At 52.9% G+C, this 17,504-nt stretch overlaps 1 protein-coding gene across 7 annotated transcripts in view; it reads right to left on the bottom strand.

Annotated features, from left to right (window-relative positions):
• Positions 1-6,071: 6,071 nt before the first annotated feature.
• The window catches only part of JDP2 (Jun dimerization protein 2), a 36,591-nt gene continuing 25,158 nt past the window's right edge, over positions 6,072-17,504 (bottom strand). For 5 of the 7 annotated variants that reach the window (XM_014531186.1, XM_014531182.1, XM_014531183.1 and 2 more), the window contains exons 4-5: positions 11,326-11,430; positions 6,072-6,384 (exon numbers count right to left, since the gene is read on the bottom strand). In XM_014531186.1, the coding sequence (XP_014386672.1) occupies positions 6,199-6,384; positions 11,326-11,430 (291 nt within the window). In that variant the 3' untranslated portion in view covers positions 6,072-6,198. The remainder of the gene's footprint in view (positions 6,385-11,325; positions 11,431-17,504) is intronic. The other 2 variants (XM_014531185.1, XM_014531184.1) reach the window with 1 other exon arrangement.

Genomic DNA, 17,504 nt, shown 5'->3' with positions numbered 1-17,504 from the left:
ATAAGAGTATCCTGTAGTATCCAGGTGGGCCCAATATAATCACAAGGGTCCTTAAAAGATGGAAGGGGGAAGGCAGAAGACTCGCTGTCAGAGCCACATGAAGTGAGAAAGACACAACCAGCCATTGCTGGCTTGGAAGATGGAAGGGGCCACCAGCCAAGGAATGTGGGCAGCCCCCATAAGCTGGAAAAGGCAAGAAAATAGATTCTCGCCCTGGTCGGTTTGGCTTAGTGGATAGTACGTCAGCCTGCGGGACTGAAGGGGCCCAGGTTCAATTCTGGTCAAGGGCACATGCCTGGGTTGTGGGCTGGACCCTCAGTTGGGGGCGTGCAGGAGGCAGTGGATCAATGATTCTCTCATCATTGATGTTTCTATCTCTCTCTTCCTCCCTCTCCCTTCCTCTCTGAAATCAATAATATATGGAAATGGATTCTCTTTGAGAGCCTGCAAAAGGTACGCAGGCTTGCTGACACCTTGATTTTAACCCAGTGACATCCATTTTAGACTCCTGACCTCCAGAACTCTACCCTATTAAAATTGTGTTGTTTTAAACCATTATATTTGTGGTAATTTGTTACAGCAGTGAGAGGACATGAATTTACCTGTGAAAACTTGATTCATGTCATTTAAACACTTCCCTTTTGCTTTGCTTTTAGCCTTAAATGTGCAGTGGATTGCATTTTACATAGGGGTTGGGTTAAAAAGTCAGCATGTGAACGAAAAAAATGTAGATCGAAATTAGCCTCGAATACACTTTCAATTGCTCAGTATGTTGAGTGCACGGACCAGGATCCACTGAAATGAGCAGATAACATTCCCCAAGGTGTCCTCATCCCGGGACCAGCTCAACAAGCCACACTCTTTGAATCCTCTCCCCCTCTAGGCATAGAATTAAATTTGCATCAGTTCAAAGACCCTCTGCTGCAACTCCCCCGTAATTTCAGATTTTGCTTTTTTCCCCTGAGCTGGCTAAGGAACGTGTGGAAAAACAAAACCTTCTATTTGTGTTGTGGCTTGTTCTCTTTTATTATGAAAAATACCAAACATTCAGAGAAGTCTGGAGAGACAATAACCCATGTCTGTGAGCACATCACCCACCTCTGACAAATTCTAACATTATTCTAATTTGATTCAGATTAGACATGAATGAAATGAAACGTTGCACACACAGTTCAAACCCAGTGTCCTCCTTACCTTTGTAGATGCCATCCCCACTTCCCCTTCTCCCACCCCCAGGAGCCTTTCCCATTTTGCTATTTAGAGCATTCCTGGCAAGCTTTTCTACTTCTAGTACTCAGATCTGTTTGTGCCCATCAACAGTAAAATACCAATTTACATGTTTAGGAAGATTCATAAATGGTAACACTGCCTCTGTCCCTCTTCAGTTTGCACCCTTTACTCCAGCTCAGCATTGTTTCTGAGATTTGTCCACATTGATACCTGTAGCCCTGGTTCATTCTTTTTAACTGCTGAATAATATTCGGTTTTATGAAAACACAATTTGTTTATCTGCTCTTCCGTTTCTAGCTATTTAGGTTGTTTCCAATTTCTCTTTATTACAAACAAAGCGTCAGCGAACATTCTTGTCCATTGCCTTGTGCCCCTGTGCTCGAGTTCCTCCAAGGTATGTACTGAGAAGGGGAATTGCTAGGTCAAAGGATGCGCTTAGCTTTAGCATCACTGGTTATTGCCAAATTGCCTGACGGGGTAGTCACACCAGTTTCCCACTGGCACTGCATGTGCGGTCTCTTTAATCCGTATCCTGGCCAATATGTACTAGTGTCTGCCCATCTGATTGCTACTAAGCTTTATCCTTCTCACGTTGCACAGTTGATTTTCATGGCCACTCAGCACAGAGGACACCCGGCGGGAGGGCGTAGGGAGGCTCACGGAAAGAATGATGAGCCCAACAAAGCTAGTTGTGGCCAATCAGGAGCCAAACAAACCCAGGAGTCTTGGATCCCAGGCACTCATCACCGTGGGAACCGGACTGATGGCCAGAACACACACTCTGTCTGCAGCCACCTTTAGAGAATAAAAGGTATTTAGAGAATAAAAGATATTTGCATAATCTGTACTGTGTGGTAAATATCAAGAACTGTCCACACTAACAGAGGACAAGAAATTACCATCTTATGGAGCTTTGTATTTCACAAGGCAATATCCTATGCGTTCCTCACTTGAGCCTGACAACCCCATAAACAAGGCTTGGGTTACATCCCACCTTTCAGATAAAAGTGAGGCTCATGGCTAGTCAGCAGAATATTGGCTTTGAACCCATTTACCTTTAAAGTATGTCTTCTTATGTCCATTTGGAGATGGGTATCTGAGAGTTGGGAATTCTCAATGTTTTCCCCCACAAGTTTCACCGTAATGGAGGTCACACCACAAACACGGAGCTTTCCCCAAAGGGTGAGGCCTGGCCCTTGTGTTTGTACACCTGGAGTCAGACTGTAAGAACATCCAGGCTCTGCCACCCAGTAGGACTGTGACCTTGGGCAAGTGACTTCTTTTCTGTGCCTCTGCTGTCTCATCTGTAACATGGAGATGATGGCACCTACCTCCCAGCAAGGTCATATGGACCGGCTGCAGTAACACCTAAAGGGACAGGCACAGCCCTGGCTGGCATGGCTCAGTTGGTTGGGCGTTGTCCCATGTACTGAAAGGTCACCAGTTCAATTCCCAGTCAGGGCACATGCCTGGGTTGCTGGCTTGATCCTCAGTAGGGGGCGTGAAGGAGGCAACCCACTGATGTTTGCTCTCTCATTGATGTTTCTCTCTCCCTCTAAAAAGCAATCCTATATAATAAAAGAGAAACATGTAAATTGACTGTCCCTCCACTACACTCACCAGCCAATCAGGAGTGAGTATGCAAATTAACCCAACAAAGATGGTGGGTTAATTTGCATACACAGGCACCGGGCGGAAAGCAGAGCGGGAGAGCCGACATGGAGTGGCTGCTTGGGGAACTTGGCTCCTCAAGCCGCCAGATGGAGAGCAGAGAGGGAAAGCTGGCAGCTTGGAGGACTTGGCAGAGTGGGAGGCCATGGAAGAGAGACAGAGCAGGAAGGGAAAACCAAGAGTGCAGGGAGCACCAGGAATGCTGGGATTCGTAGTTCTGGTGGCAGACGGATCTCCTAGACCTAGACACTAGAGCAAAGTGAGCCTGGAGCAAGTTACTGTTGCAGTGGGGGATGGAGGGATGGCAGAGGTGAGAGACATAAGTAAAATCAGAGTATCTAGGAAAAATTAAAGGGAAGATATCCTAAAACTTCCAGGAAATCTCCACCAATGAAGCAAAGAAAAAAAAAAAAAAGCTTCTATTATTCTGTGAGCAACAAACCAAACTGTGTTGGGGGTCTCAGACAATTTGCTCATATGATTGCAAAGACAGAAACTCCCAGATTGGAGAGGACTCCCCTGAGGGCTCCCAGATTGGAGAGGGTGCAGGTCGGGCTGAGGGACCCCCCCCCAGTGCACAAATCTTCGTGCACCGGGCCCCTAGTAATAATAATAAAATTTAAGTGCCAGGGACACAGAACACATGCAAACGTTAGCTCTTATGAGGAAGACTGTGATTGTGACTTCTGGCTACCCCCAGGGAGTGGCGGTCCTGGTGAGGAAGAAACACCAAGGGCAGGCCTCGGCCCAGCACAGCACTGATCCTGGCAGGCAGCCCATCTGCAGAGGCTAGGAGGGCCCTATCCTGGAGGTACAGGCTCGCAGCATCCAAGCATAGGACCAGGGGCAAGCGGCAGGAACTTCTACCAGGTCACTCGAGGGACCCTTGTAAGTCTACATCTTTGTTTTTCTCACAGCTTGAAAAATGTCAAAGGATTTATCATCTTGAGGATTTACCGTGGCTGCCACAGCTGACAGTGAGCTGACCAGGCCCTGCTTCCAAGGCAGGGCTCAGGGAGCCCACACCAAACGAGTTGGGTGGAGAGAACTTGAGTAAGGAACCAAACATATAATGACCTATTCTCATTTCCCATCCATCCCAGAAGGCCTCGCTCATGATTTGGGAAGCAACGCACAGTCATTGCTACTTGGAACCTCATCATCAGTCACTAGTTATATAGCCCCAGTGATGGAGAAGAGCGAATATACCATAGGAAGTAGGGCAGTAGGGTTCAGCTCCTAGTTCCGCCTCTTTTCAGGTGGGTGAGCTTTCATCTTTGTAAGCCTCAGTTTGCACTAGACAATGGAGCTAAGAACACCTACCCATCCTACCTCATAGGGCTGTGATTGGAAATGAGATAACACGCATGAAGTGCCTGGTGAACTGTTGTGTGCTGAGTTGATGGCAATGATTGCCTACCACACCGAGCCATCCTCGCTTTTCGGAGACATGTATTCAGCTGCAGAGGTGAGGACCTGGCTGAGTTAGCCACACCCTGTCTTCTGGGTCAGGCACGCGTTTCCCTGGGTCACTGGTTCACTCCGTGAACATGACATAGCCTCAAACTCTATCCAGCCCTTCCGGAAACTAAATCTGTAAAACCGTGGCCTCACAGGCTTCCTGTTCTAATCAGATGAGACATCCAGCCACGGGGAAAACCACACAGTCAGTTGGCGACAAATGGAGAGTCATGGGATCTTGGAGGCAGAGTTCAGACACCAGCTCTGCCCCTCGCTAGCTGGGTGACCCTGGATACGTCACGTGCCCTCTCAGTTCAGTCATTTGTAAAATGGGGCAGTGATGCCTATTTCATGCGTTGGGAGAAGTAAATGAGACCATATATGTCACACTGTAAGTCAACAAATGGTGGCAGCAACTTCATCTCCCAGGGCCTCTAATTCGTCACCTGCGAACAGCGGCCATTGCCGCTCCCTGGCACGACTGTTGTGAAGATGAACTGAGACCATGTATGGAGCAAGCCCAGGATTTAGCTCAGGACTGGAAGCTCTACCGACGCTGGCCCTAGGTTTGTTTTATTCCCCAGTGACCACCCTGTGCCTTGCAGGGTGCCTGGCACACACGTGGAGGCACTCCGTGAACATTTGTGGAGCGAATAAACGAAGTACTGCAGGTTTCATTAACTTCTCTGAGCCTCGACTTCCTCATCTGTAAAATGGGCACATCAACACTTACCTGGGAGGGCTGCTGTGAAAACCAAGGGGCCTACAGCAGATATTCCAAACATTCTGGTACACCACACGCCGGGAGGCCCACTGAGCATGCCCTGCACCCCATGCCCTAGGCAGACACCACAAGAGGCAGCTGGGTAAGTAAGAGTAATGTTTACTGAGCGATACAGGACTGAGTACTATGAAGGGTTTACCAGGATGGAAATGCACCCCACCCCCACCCCTGCCACCCCCAACACCCAGAGACTACAGTACTTAGGAGTTACACGCAACGGCCATAACTGCTGAATATCTGTTCGTAACAAACAAACCATAGCATATTTATACTGTATCACATCGAGTGATTATAGAAATCCATTTATATATTGCTTGTATAAAATCTTTTTTTTGTAAAAAATATTAAAAAAACAAAACAAAAGAAAGTATAAAAAAACATGTGCAGTTGAAAGCCCTGCCAGGACAGCCAGTCTGTAAACATTCAGTGAGTATGTGCTTTGGAAGGGCGCCCGCGCCTCGTGCCCACAGCAACTCCAGCAGGGCCGGCGAGGGTGCGCCCCGGCTGCCACTCCGGGCAGGACCGAGCTGGACCATGGTGGGTGGGCACAGCAGGGCCTGGCACTGTGCCCTTCCCCAGCCTTGCATCAGGGTCAGGGTCATGGTCAGGGCTGGGGCAGGCAGATAGCAGTTTCACTCTGAGTTCCATCCTCAGCCGAATTTTGGTTGCAACTCATGGCTTTTCCTGGCTGCTCGGAGGTCCTTTGGGTGGGTGCCCTGGCGGAGAGGCCGGAGAAGTGCCCACAGCTGCCTGGTTGGGCGTCTCTCCGGCCCAGAGCCTCTGTCCTGCCTCCTGCAAGCCTGGCCCCAGGAAGAACAGGCCCCACCCTCAGGACTACTTTGGTCTCAGAGCTTGGTCCTGGGTTTCATCAGCCTGGGTTTCCTCCCCTGGTGTGGCTGATCTGAGTTCCACAAAAAAGCCTGGCCATTGCTGGCTGTGCTGAGCCTCATTGAAGAGTTTTTCATGAAGCAAGGAAGAGCCCTCTGGGACCCTCCTCCTCCTCCCTTTCCCCATCTCCTCCTCCTCCTCCTCTTCCTCCTCCCAGCCCATGGTCACTTCTTCTCCAGCTGCTCCAGCAGTGGGTTGCCTTCTGAGTCAGGGGTCTTAACGCTGTCGGTCCTGACGATGCAGGTGGGGCGATGCCGGTTGAGCATCAGGATGAGCTGCTGCCGCTCCTGCTTCAGCTCCTCGATCTGGGTTTTCAGCTCCGCGTTCATGAGCTCCAGCCGCTCAGATTCCTGTGCACAAACACAGAGACATGGCGGTCAGCTTTCACAGGCTGGGGAACGGCTCTGGGGACAGGCTCTGCCTTTGAGGAGGAGTAAGGCTAGCATTTCCCTGCTTTCTCTAATCCTCACCCGAGGATATTTTTCCATTGATTCTTAGGGAGAGTGGAAGAGAGAGAGAAAGACAGAGAGAAACATCGATGTGAGAGAAACACATCAATTGGTTGCCTCCTGCACGAGCCCCAACCAGGCCGGGAAGGAGCCCAGGCCAGGAAGGGCCCAGGCCGGGAAGGAGCCTGCAACCAAGGTTGCCCTTGACCAGAATCGAACCCGGGACCCTTTGTTCCGCAGGCCAACGCTCTATCCACTGAGCCAAACTGGCTAGGGCAACATTTCCCTGCTTTCTGTCCGCCAGGTTCCCACTGGAGGAAGCACAGAACCTGCTCCTCAGCCCCTGGGATAAGTGACTTTCTACAAGCAGTGTCTGTCACGCTGTGACACTGCCCTGCGTCCCCAGGGAGATGAACCCAGGCAGGCTCTGCCTGGGCCAGCCTGGCTCATGTCCCACCTCTCTGCCCTCATTCAATCCTCTCCAAACACAGTGGCTTCCTTACTGTTATTCAAATATGCCCAACACTCTCCTGCTTCGGGGCTTTTGTACAAGAAACAAAAGGTGGGAGAAGACTGGAGGCCGAGTGGGCCTACAACAGGTGCACAGAGGGTCCACAGAGGTGGCCCCTGGGTGGCAGGGAAACGGCCAAGTGCTTTGAGGGGTGACATGCATGCTGCGGAAATTCTGGCCTATGGAAAGAACAAGGATGGTCGTGTAATTCCTTCTACAGCACGTGCTTCCGGGTTATTAGCCTATAATTGTTTGGACAGCCTCTTTCTACCCTGTTATCTAGAAGCTTTGCCCATTGAGAGGCAATAACAGTCATTCTTCTTGACCCAAAGTGAGGTTCCCACTAGACCTCAGGAGAGATTTCCAATGACCTTCCAGCTCAGTTGGAGCGGCTCCGGGGAAAGGAAAGAATGTTGGTTTGATCTGGGGATTTGTATGTTTATCGTGTGGATAGTGAGGGGCATACCAATTAAAGCCTCGGGGAGCAAAACAATGAAACAGAAAAGCTCCTGAATGATTTTCCTTGGACTGAGTCTAAAAACTTATAACCAGTCTGGGAGCTGGAATTTATTCAACTTTGGCCGGCAAAGTTTTAGGCCAGCAGTTCTCAACCAGGAGCAATTTTGCCTCCCAGGAGACATCTGACAATGTTTTCGGTTGTCACAACTGGCGAGGGGGCTGCTCCTGGCACCTCGTGCTGGGAGCCAAGGGCGCTCCTGAACGCCTGCCCTGCAGTGCCCAGGGTGGCCCCACAGAAAGAACTGTCTTGTCCCAAGTGTCAACAGTGCTGAGGTTGAGCAACCTGTATTAGACAGAGAACAAGCTGCGGTTGCAACTGTGTGTGTGACAACAGGCCGTGTGGCCCTGGCTCGGGCCCATGACTGCCCTCCACCTGGGGGGAGGGGGGGCGCACACACCCTGGGCGCTGTCTTCCCCATACCAGCCGGTCTGACTAAGCTGTGCCTTGTGCTCATCTCTGAGGGGGCAGCGTCAGCGTCCAGGGACCTCGGGACTGCTGAGACGTGCGGTCCTCGTGACTAGATGCTGAGGGAGAGCGGCTTCACAGAAAGGGGGGAAATTGCTCAGCGGGAAAATATTAAAACTCAGCTATGGTGGTTTTTAGTTCAACAGGATGAGGTGCCACAGGGGGGCTGGCCTGGGCCACTGTTCTCGGAATCCCGAGAGAAGTCCACCTCTGAGGGCCAGGAGCGACCCCACGTGAAACCATGAGGCCCTGACCCGTCAGTCTGGGGCCAGGAGGTGCGCATCTTAGCCACTGGCTCCCAGTCTGAGGAGCTCCTGACCTTGGGAATCTCACAAACCCGCTGACCATCCGGCTCTCCCCAGCCCAGGCTCCGACTCTGGGTCATTCTGAGCCTCTGCCCCGCCCACCCATGAGCATCTGCTGAGGACCTGTGAGCACAAGGAGGGGTCTGGAGAAACCCAGCCCGTGAGCCCCCAACACGGCTCTCGTATGGCTTCCACTCTGAGGGGAAGAAGAATCCACACAGTAGGGCAGAGCCTACTATGTGCCCGTCAGCCAGGCTGCGTCTGGGAGACCTTCCGAGGGGACTGAACGGCCAGGTCTGAGGCTGGGTTTGAAAAACCGGTGGACTCTCTGGTTGAGTAGAGAAGGTTGGTGGGAGTGAGGGATTGCAGGAAGGGAGCCCTGAGTGAACAAGGACACAGACATGGAAACGCTTACGAAGTGGTTAGGAGATAAAGTCGCCCATCATGACCATAGGTCATTTTAGGACGGAGTGGGGTACGTAGAAAGCTGGGAAGGTGGCGTGGAGCCAGCCTGAAAAAAGCTTTAGGATTTCAAATAAGAGTCCACAGCAAGTTTCTTAACTTCTCCGAGCCCTGGTTTTCTCATCGGTAAAAAGGTGATGATCCTGCCCTAACCGGTTGGGCTCAGTGGATAGAGCATCGGCCTGCAGACTGAAGGGTTCCGGGTTCGATTCCGGTCAAGGGCATGTACTTAGGTTGCGGGAACATCCCCAGTGGGGGGTGTGCAGGAGGCAGCTGATCGATGTTTCTCTCTCATCGATGTTTCTGGCTCTCTATCCCTCTCCCTTCCTCTCTGTGAAAAATCAATAAAATATATATATATATGTTTTTAAAAAGGTGATGATCCTGGACTCGCGTGGGAAAGGCACTTTGTAAACCGAAGGGTTAGGGAGGCTTAAGGAATTTTACTCTAAGCGGTGAGCAAGAGAACAGGAAGCAAGAGAAGGGGGAGAAGAGGAGGAGGATTTCCAGGAAAGCTTGGCAGGTCTTGGAGAATGAGAGACAGGGACGAGAGCTGCCTGTGAGCCTGGGGGAGGGGCTGTTCTGGAGAGTGGTGGGGAAGGACAGAGAAGGGAATAGGTTGTAGGTACAGTGAGTGGAAGTTACGTAACCCAGATGGTGTGGCTCAGCGGTTAAGCGTCAACCTATGAACAAGGTCACAGTTCAATTCCCTGTCAGGGCACATGCCCAGGTTATAGGTTTGATCCCCAGTAGGGGGCGTGCAGGAGGCAACTAATCAATGATTCTCTCTCATTATTGATGTTTCTATCTCTCCTTCTCCCTTTCCCTCTGAAATCAATAAAAAATAAAATAAATTTTAAAAAATGGACACATTAAGGGTCAGGGTCCAACATGCAGTGTTCAGTACTGTGCACAGATCCACCTCCTTAAAATGAATGTATGTCAACCCAGCCTTATGTGTGAACATCTGCATCACATGGAAAGACCAAGCAGGTGTGTGGCGCCTTGCTTCACACATGCGTTTATCACAGGGACGCCGTGGCATTTTGTTGGCCAACCTGGCTTTCTCTCTGCAGCTCCCACAGAAAGGACCATGTCTGCTCCTGCATGTGTATCCCCCAGTGTACATAGCACAATGCTGGGCACCTGGTACATTCTTAAAAATACTTGTCCAGCCGGCATGGCTCAGTGGTTGAGCGTCGACCTATAAACCAGGAGGTCACAGTTCAATTCTCAGTCAGGGCAGATGCCCGGGGTTGCAGGTTGTGGGCTCAATTCCCCAGTGGGAGGTGTGTAGGAGGCACCCAATCAATGATTCTCTCATCATTGATATTTCTATCTCTCTTTCCCAATCCCTTCCTCTCTGAAATCAGTAAAAATATATTTTTAAAAAAGACTTGTCAACAAATCAGTGGATGAGTAAAAGAATAAACAAACAACTAAATGAATGCACAAATGAATGAATGCACTAGAGCCAGTACAGCAGAGTGTTAAGAGGAAGGGAGGGGGGGGGGGGGGGGGGGAGAGAGGAGACATATGTAATACTCTTTGTAATACTTTAAGCAATAAAACAAATTTTTTAAAAAAAGAACAAATGCTTTGAAGTTAACCCTTGGGCTCGAATCTCAGTTCTACCACTTAGTTGCTGAGGGACCTGGGCAAGTTTTTAACCTTGCTATGCCTTAGTTTCCCCATCTGCAGAAAGAGAATCATGAGGGCATGTATCTCATAGTTATTCTGCCAATAAAATGAGATAATAGACACACAGCAGTTAGCACAGTGACCAACTTTACAAAAATTAGCAACTATTGTTCATGGTTGCATACTGTAGAACAGAGCCTGGCCCATGCTGTTATCATTATATATTGTTACCCTTATTATTTAATGAAGAAGGGCTTGGCGGTGGGGGCGGGGGGGGTGGAGCTGGAGATCACTGGCCTGGACTCTCTGGTCACGTTCCTTCACTGCCATCTGCCATTTCTGAGAATCAGGAAAGGCCTCTCTGATGGGACTCAGCAGAGAAAGAACAATCGCCTGCTTGATACGTTCCAGTGAAAGGGCAGGGGCCTGCTCTGAGGGCCGAGAGGAAAGGCAGCCCTCCTCTGGCCTTTGCATCAGAGCTGAACTCTGGTCCCCGGGGGCAGGAGCAGAGGCCAGCCAGCTGGGGGCAGAGCTGGAAGAGCCTCCTGCAGCTAAGGGAGGAGCTTTTCTCTGCCCAGGTGCTGTGTCCACGGCCCACGTGCATGGCGTTATCACCAACTTCACCAGCACCCACCCTAGACAACTTTGGTAGCCACCAGGGTACCAAAATGGGTAGTACCAGTCCTGGGCCAACTGGGTCCGTCAGCACCAGGGTCTGACCTCAGTGGAGGGAGCGTGGCTGCTCCCACCTTCTCTGGCCCCCCCGGGATCTGGGTGGGCTGGGCTGGAGCTGCTGCAGGCTGCCCTTGGCTGTCTTGATTCAGGATGGGGCATCAGACGGGGGCAGGGGAGAGCAGGTACTCATCGATTCCCGCAGCGTTTGATGACGTCTTTTGATCACACAGCCCCCTCCCTGCCCGGCCGGCTGCCCTGCTCACCCGCTGCAGAAACTCCGTCCGCTCCTTCTTCTTGTTCCGGCATCGGGCTGCCGCCACTTTGTTCTTTTCCCGGCGCCTTTTCCTCCGCTCCTCTTCCTCGTCTAGCTGTGAGGGCCGAGAGCCACTGATTAGACACTGAGACAGGCCTGGAGCAGAGCTTCCCTCCTGCCACACAGACAGACAGATGGACAATCCGCTTCCTAACTCACGTCTCAGCAGTGAGGGAGCCGTCCCAGTCTGCCAGCTCCCTGGCCTCTCAGCTGGTGACATGGAAATACTGCCCAGCCAGCCCGAGGACCCTCTCGGAGCAGGTGGGCACCCCTGGGGGGAGTCAGGGTGCCAGGCGGGCAGGGCTGCCTGGGTTCTGCCAGAGTTCAGGAGGCCCGAACCTGGGAGTCTCCTCACACAGAGGTAGCACCCAACGGTGATGGTCTGCTCTCCTGCCCAGCCCAAGCCCTCTGGGCACTATTTTCCGGGCCAGCAGTTCTCAGGCATTTCCTTCAAAACCACCTTGGGCGTGGGTGCAGCTTTTGCATTCTGCCCTCACCTCCCTGAGGTACCTTCTTCCTCCCTCTTGGTCCTTCCAAACACTTGGGTTTATCTCCTTGTCAACTAAACAGCCTCCCAGACTCCTCACCTGGCTCTAACTCTCTTACCTGCATGTTCTCCCGCAGGCCCCGCCCTGTATCCCAGGGTCCCAAGGCTCCCTAAAGTGCCCTGCACAGGACACAGGCAGAAGGGCCTCCTGAGCCTCTGGACTTACTTCTCCCCAGGACACGTTAGGAAATGCACCACGCATGAAAGAGGGCCCAGGACATGGGAAGGAGGAAACCCTGCCCACCAACACTGGCTTCCAGTCAAAGCGGCAGCTCTTCTGTCATCTATATATAAAAGAAGCCAGTGTCCGTGACAACCAGGACGACCAAACGACCGGTCACCATGCGGTGCACTGAGCACCTCTCGGTCCCTTCTCCCCACCACCACCACCGCGAGCAGCGGCTGGCATGGCGCTGGAGGGTGGGGGCGGCTCCCTGAGGTGGTGGCTCACGCATGATTCTGTGTGCTGGGCTTCTAGTTAATAATAATGAGAGCTGCTGCTTGCTGCCTACTTTGCTAAATGCTTTAAATATAGGCCACATAATTCTCAAAATGTCTGATGATGAAGGTTCTATTACTGTCCCATTGGACAGATGGAGATACTGAGGCTCAGCAGTTCAATATATCCAAGGCCATTCATCTAGGACCGTGGTCGGCAAACTGCGGCTCGCGAGCCACACGCGGCTCTTTGGCCCCTTGAGTGTGGCTCTTCCTAAGCCTTAGGAGTACCCTAATTAAGTTAATAACAATGTACCTACCTATATAGTTTAAGTTTAAAAAATTTGGCTCTCAAAAGAAATTTCAATCGTTGTACTGTTGATATTTGGCTCTGTTGACTAATGAGTTTGCCGACCACTGATCTAGGAAATGGCGCAGTCGGCATTCCAACTCGGATTTCTGTGACTTCAACCTTCCTGCTCTTGCCCACTGGCTCAGCCCATCAGGATCACTTTGATGTGATGCCTCTCATGGTCCGTTACTGCAGGAGAATCTGGAGGACACACGCCCAGGTGGTGTGGGGACAGCCTAGGGTCAGAGGCCATTAGAGAGGTCATGGATTGCTCTGGGCTTGCCAACTGTCTCACTTCTCGAGCCAGTGGGGGTGATTCTGGCAGCCTGAGACCTGGAACAAGGTCTCAGCCGAAAGGGCTTTGGGCCAGGAAAATAAACAGCTTCTCTCCATGCACTCCCAGCATGCTCTGGGAGGTCAGGACCCAGGGCCTGGGCCAGAGACCAGCACCCAAGGCCATTATCACAGCCCCTGGCAGGGCAGCCCCTTCTCTTTCTCCACCACCTCTGAGCTCCTCTCTGCCCCACTCCCACTCCGCCTGGGAGGCTGGCTGGAGAGGTGCCTTGTCAACACGGCCGCACCCACGCACCTCCCAGCCCCTCAGCCTCCTTTGAAACAGAACCAGAAGTGACAGCTCCTCTGGCTGACCCGCATCTGGGAAAATAGAAACCTGGACAAAATTGATTCCGCCCAACCTCAACCTCACCCCCAACAAAGCAGAGGTAACCGTGACGACAGGCAGAGGGAAGGAACTGGAGGAAGTGGCAGGCGGTGCAATCTCCCCTCGGCCAAGAGGGTTTGCCCACAAACTGCTAAGGTGATGTGTGCAACCTGAGTGCTGCTGGGCTCCGGGCCCCTCCCCCCTCCCCCAGAACACCCTGGGTTCTGGCAGAGCAGCCGTTTCCTAGGAGACACAACCTCTGTCCTCCAAGACCCAGCTTCCTACCCCACCCCAGTGCAGGGCCTCATCCTACATCAAGTTGGGGGCGAACAGAAGCCGCTCTAGCAGCAGGCTCAACGAGGGCCGAACCCTGGAAGTTTAAGAAATCAACTGGGCCAGGCTGATGCCCAGACAGAGGGCTGCTCTACCCGCTCTTCCAGCCACAGTGATCCCCTCCTGCCATCACCATCTGCCCCAAACCTCTCATCTTTCTGCAAGCTAGCCAGGCCCTCCTGAGATGGCCTTCCTTTCCCGTTTGGAAAACTCTTACTCAACCTTCAAGAGCAAATGTCACCTCCTCTAGGAAGGCTCCTTGGACTCCGGATAGAATTAACGGCCCTGGCTGTGCTGCAACAGCACTCTGAGCGCCCTGCTGTAGGGGTCTATCCTCTCCCACCATAATTCTCTGTTTACGTAGGACCTGGCTTCCCCGCTGGGGACCTCGGCATCCTCAGCACCTGGCACAAAGCATGGCACTTAGTAGGAGCTCAGCAAATGTTAGTCGAATGAGTGAATGAATGAACAAAGGATTATGGAGAAAAATGACACAGGCTTGGATTCTATCATATAAAAAGTAACTATGGCCTGTTTTGGTATCTGCATAACCTTTTCCCCAGTGCTCATAGAAGCCTTTCTGCTGGGATAGCCTCTCTGTCTGCAGGTGGCCAGCAAAGCTTGGGGATTGGGTCCTGTCTTCTCAGAAGCACATTGGCTGAAGGCAGAGCCTAGACTCAGGGTACAGGGCCCTGCTGGCTGTGGCAGGAATGCTCTAAGCCTGAGCAGGTCCTCAAGGTATCCGGGCTGTGCACCGAAGCCCAAAGCCTCCAGTTCCACAGCCACTTGGCACGAGCTTCCAAGGTCACCCCCAGGCCTTTCTGCATCCATGCCCCACCTTGGCTGACATCTCCCAATGAGGCAAGAAATGACCCCAACGCTCCATCATCACACCTTCCCGATGGGCACTGCTGCATCTCCCCCCAAATCCTCCTGCTGCTGTTTAAGAGCCACCCAGAGGACTGGAGAAAACAGCTGCTGAGGCCCCACCAGATATATGGCACTGGGAGGTGCCCCTCAGCCTTCTCCATCCCCACGGGCTGACTCTGGCTCTTTTTGCCTGGGCCTGTGTGGTCTTCACGCCCCAAATGGGACCGTTTGGCCCCCCCCCCCCCAGCCCTCCTCAAGCCTTCTTTCATCCCCAGAGTCAAGGCTGCTGCCCTTCCTCCTGCCGCTCCCTGGATTAAAGCATTTGGGACGTGAGTGGGTGAGAGACAGCAGACTGTTCTCATCACACAGTTCAGGCATCTAAAACTGGAACCCAGAACAGGAGGTGACAGTTTCTTCTGCAGATGCAGCTGGAAGAATCAGGCTGCCTGAGGAGGAGGCAATTTGACATTCAAGACAGTTAAAGAACCAAGAGATGGGGGTTAGGGGATGGAGGAGAGCCTGTCTTTTCTGTTCTCAAACTTAGTTCTGGCTCTGTTTTTCCATAATTCCCAGGCAAACCTGGGGCAAAGCTGTGAGGGACTTGGGGATCCATGCCAAGAGGGTCTCCTGCTGAGCCGTCCCACCTCAGGGAGCCTGTTCTCAAGCCCCTGCTGAGGGCTGGGGGACCCCAGCCCCCGGACACAGCTGACTGGACAAGGGGTGAGTGGCTGACCCGAGCTGGGCTGCATTTGCCTCCAGGAAATTTAAAATTGAACTGCTGGACTGGGGAGCAAGCCACCTCAGCCATGTGCCCAGAGGAGCAGGAAGATCAAGATGCTGGAGCTGAGCAGAGACTAGAGACCATGTGACAAGAGAGACACACGCACTCAGCTCTAGGAGGGAGTCAGAGAGGCAAAGAGGAGGAGGGGTGACAGAGAAAAACAGGGCCTGTACCAGGATGAGGCAAGCAAGGTGCCAGGGACACACATTTAAGGAAGCACTCAACTCTGGGGCTCATGCAGGGACAGGGTCAGCAGCCAAGAGTGAGTGCCTCCTTAAATGCCATGCCCTGGGCATCTTACTTGCCTCACCCAAGCTACAGACTGGGAAAGGTGAAGACGGAGACAGAGAGGAAAGAAACACAGAAAACAGAGACAAAGAGAAAGACAAAGAGGCAGAGCCCCCGAGACACACACAGAGACACAGGCAGAGGCCAGTGGTGCAGACAGACTGCGCGGACAGACGGGAAGCATACACAGACACAGAACCTCTCCTGGTCCTCCAATTCCACCCCTGGAGAGGCCTGGCTGAGCTTCCCGTCCGTGGGGTCCATGGTGCACACAACCCCTGACTCTACCCAGAAAACCTCTGCCTGGAGGGAGTCTGAGGAGGTGCCTGCCTCTTGCCACTGAAAGATGCCAGGACACCAGGGCCCCCCTGGTGAAGTCACGTGATGCCGGGTGAAAATGGAGGAGTAGAAGGCGGTCCCCAGTGAGCCAGGGGAGAACCACTGCTACCCAGCAGCCAGCTTCTGGAACAGCTGGAAAGCGGCAGCCTGGGCGCAGAAGGGCCTCTGGACAGGAGAGGACGGCACCTCAGCAGGAATCCAGTACCTGGGTCCGGAGTCCAGTGGGCTAACTGGCCCCAGTAAACCACCCAGGACAGTCTCCTCCCCACCTTCGCAGACGAGGAAACTACAGAAATCAAGGCTGCCTGGAAGGTGACAGCCTCCGGGCCCCAGGGCCTGAGGCCTCCTGCTCCTCACAGGGCAGGTGGTCTGTGTGAGCCCCCACACCTGGTAGCAGGCCCCCCCCCACCCTTTCAGCTCCATCTGAGGGCGATGACCATTTTGTGTTTTTCCCGATTTGGGTCTTTTCAAATAAAAACTATTTACTGCACAACTAACAGTGAATGTGTAGCACGGAAGCGAAGTGGTTTCAAGGAGGGGCCGCGCCGCTCTGCTCCGCTCCTGCCTCACCCTCACCGGGGCCGTTTCCCGGGCCCATCTGCAGGCCACGTGACTGTCACACGGTGGCACCAGTTGTGCAGATGTGACTGTGAATTCTGACATTTCATAAGCCTTTCCAAAAATGTATCTTGTGGGACCCACAAATAGATGAGACGAGAAAAGGCAGTGGTGCTGTTTAACCTGAGGCACTGAACATACACAAACTGTCATATGGACAAAGCAGTAGAGAAAAGAGCAATAAAGCTGGCGACAAGCAGAAATAGGGGAGGGGGGATCAAAGCCCCAGCACTGACCAGAGCAGCGAAGGTCTGGAAGGCTTCTCTCGGACCGAAACGAGCATGGGCCGAGAGCCAGGCTCTCCTGAGACTCACGGCGTCAGGGCTGGCAGCATGGGCGTTAGGGTCTAAGAGGCCTGCATCCCCCAGCCGCCCTGCTTCGGACTAGCTGTGTGCTCCTGGGCAAGTCTCTCAGCCTCTCTGAGCCTCCATTCCTCACCTGCATGAGGAAGGCCCCGAGCGCTGCTGCACAGGTTTGCAAGGAGGCCTGCAGCCTGGGACACAGGAAGGGTTCAGCTTCCCTGCCTGCCTTCCCAGGTGAGACAGGGAGGCAGAGAGAATGCTGCCTGGGGTACACCCAGCCTCCAGCTCCCTGGGCAGAATCTGGCATAAAAGGACACCTGAGCCAGGGGAAGCAGCTGGCGGTGCGTCAGGGATGAGGGCTGTCCAGCAGACCTGGAGTAACAGCTCTGAGGCTTCTAAATCCAGCCCTGGCCAGGCCCACTGGGTCCCTCCCCCTGCATGAAGGAGACAGATTTCAACACCAGGGACCCATGAGCACCCTGGGAAGTAAACACCCAAATACCAAACATACCAGACATTCCCCCATATAAACAGGCTGCTCTGGGAAGTCCCTCCCCCCCCCCCCCCCCCCCCCCCCCCCCCCCCCCCCACAACACAACA

Source organism: Myotis brandtii, unplaced genomic scaffold (genome assembly GCF_000412655.1).
Source record: "Myotis brandtii unplaced genomic scaffold, ASM41265v1 scaffold793, whole genome shotgun sequence".
Lineage (NCBI taxonomy): Eukaryota > Metazoa > Chordata > Mammalia > Chiroptera > Vespertilionidae > Myotis > Myotis brandtii.
This window is presented reverse-complemented; position numbering and strand designations above follow the sequence as displayed.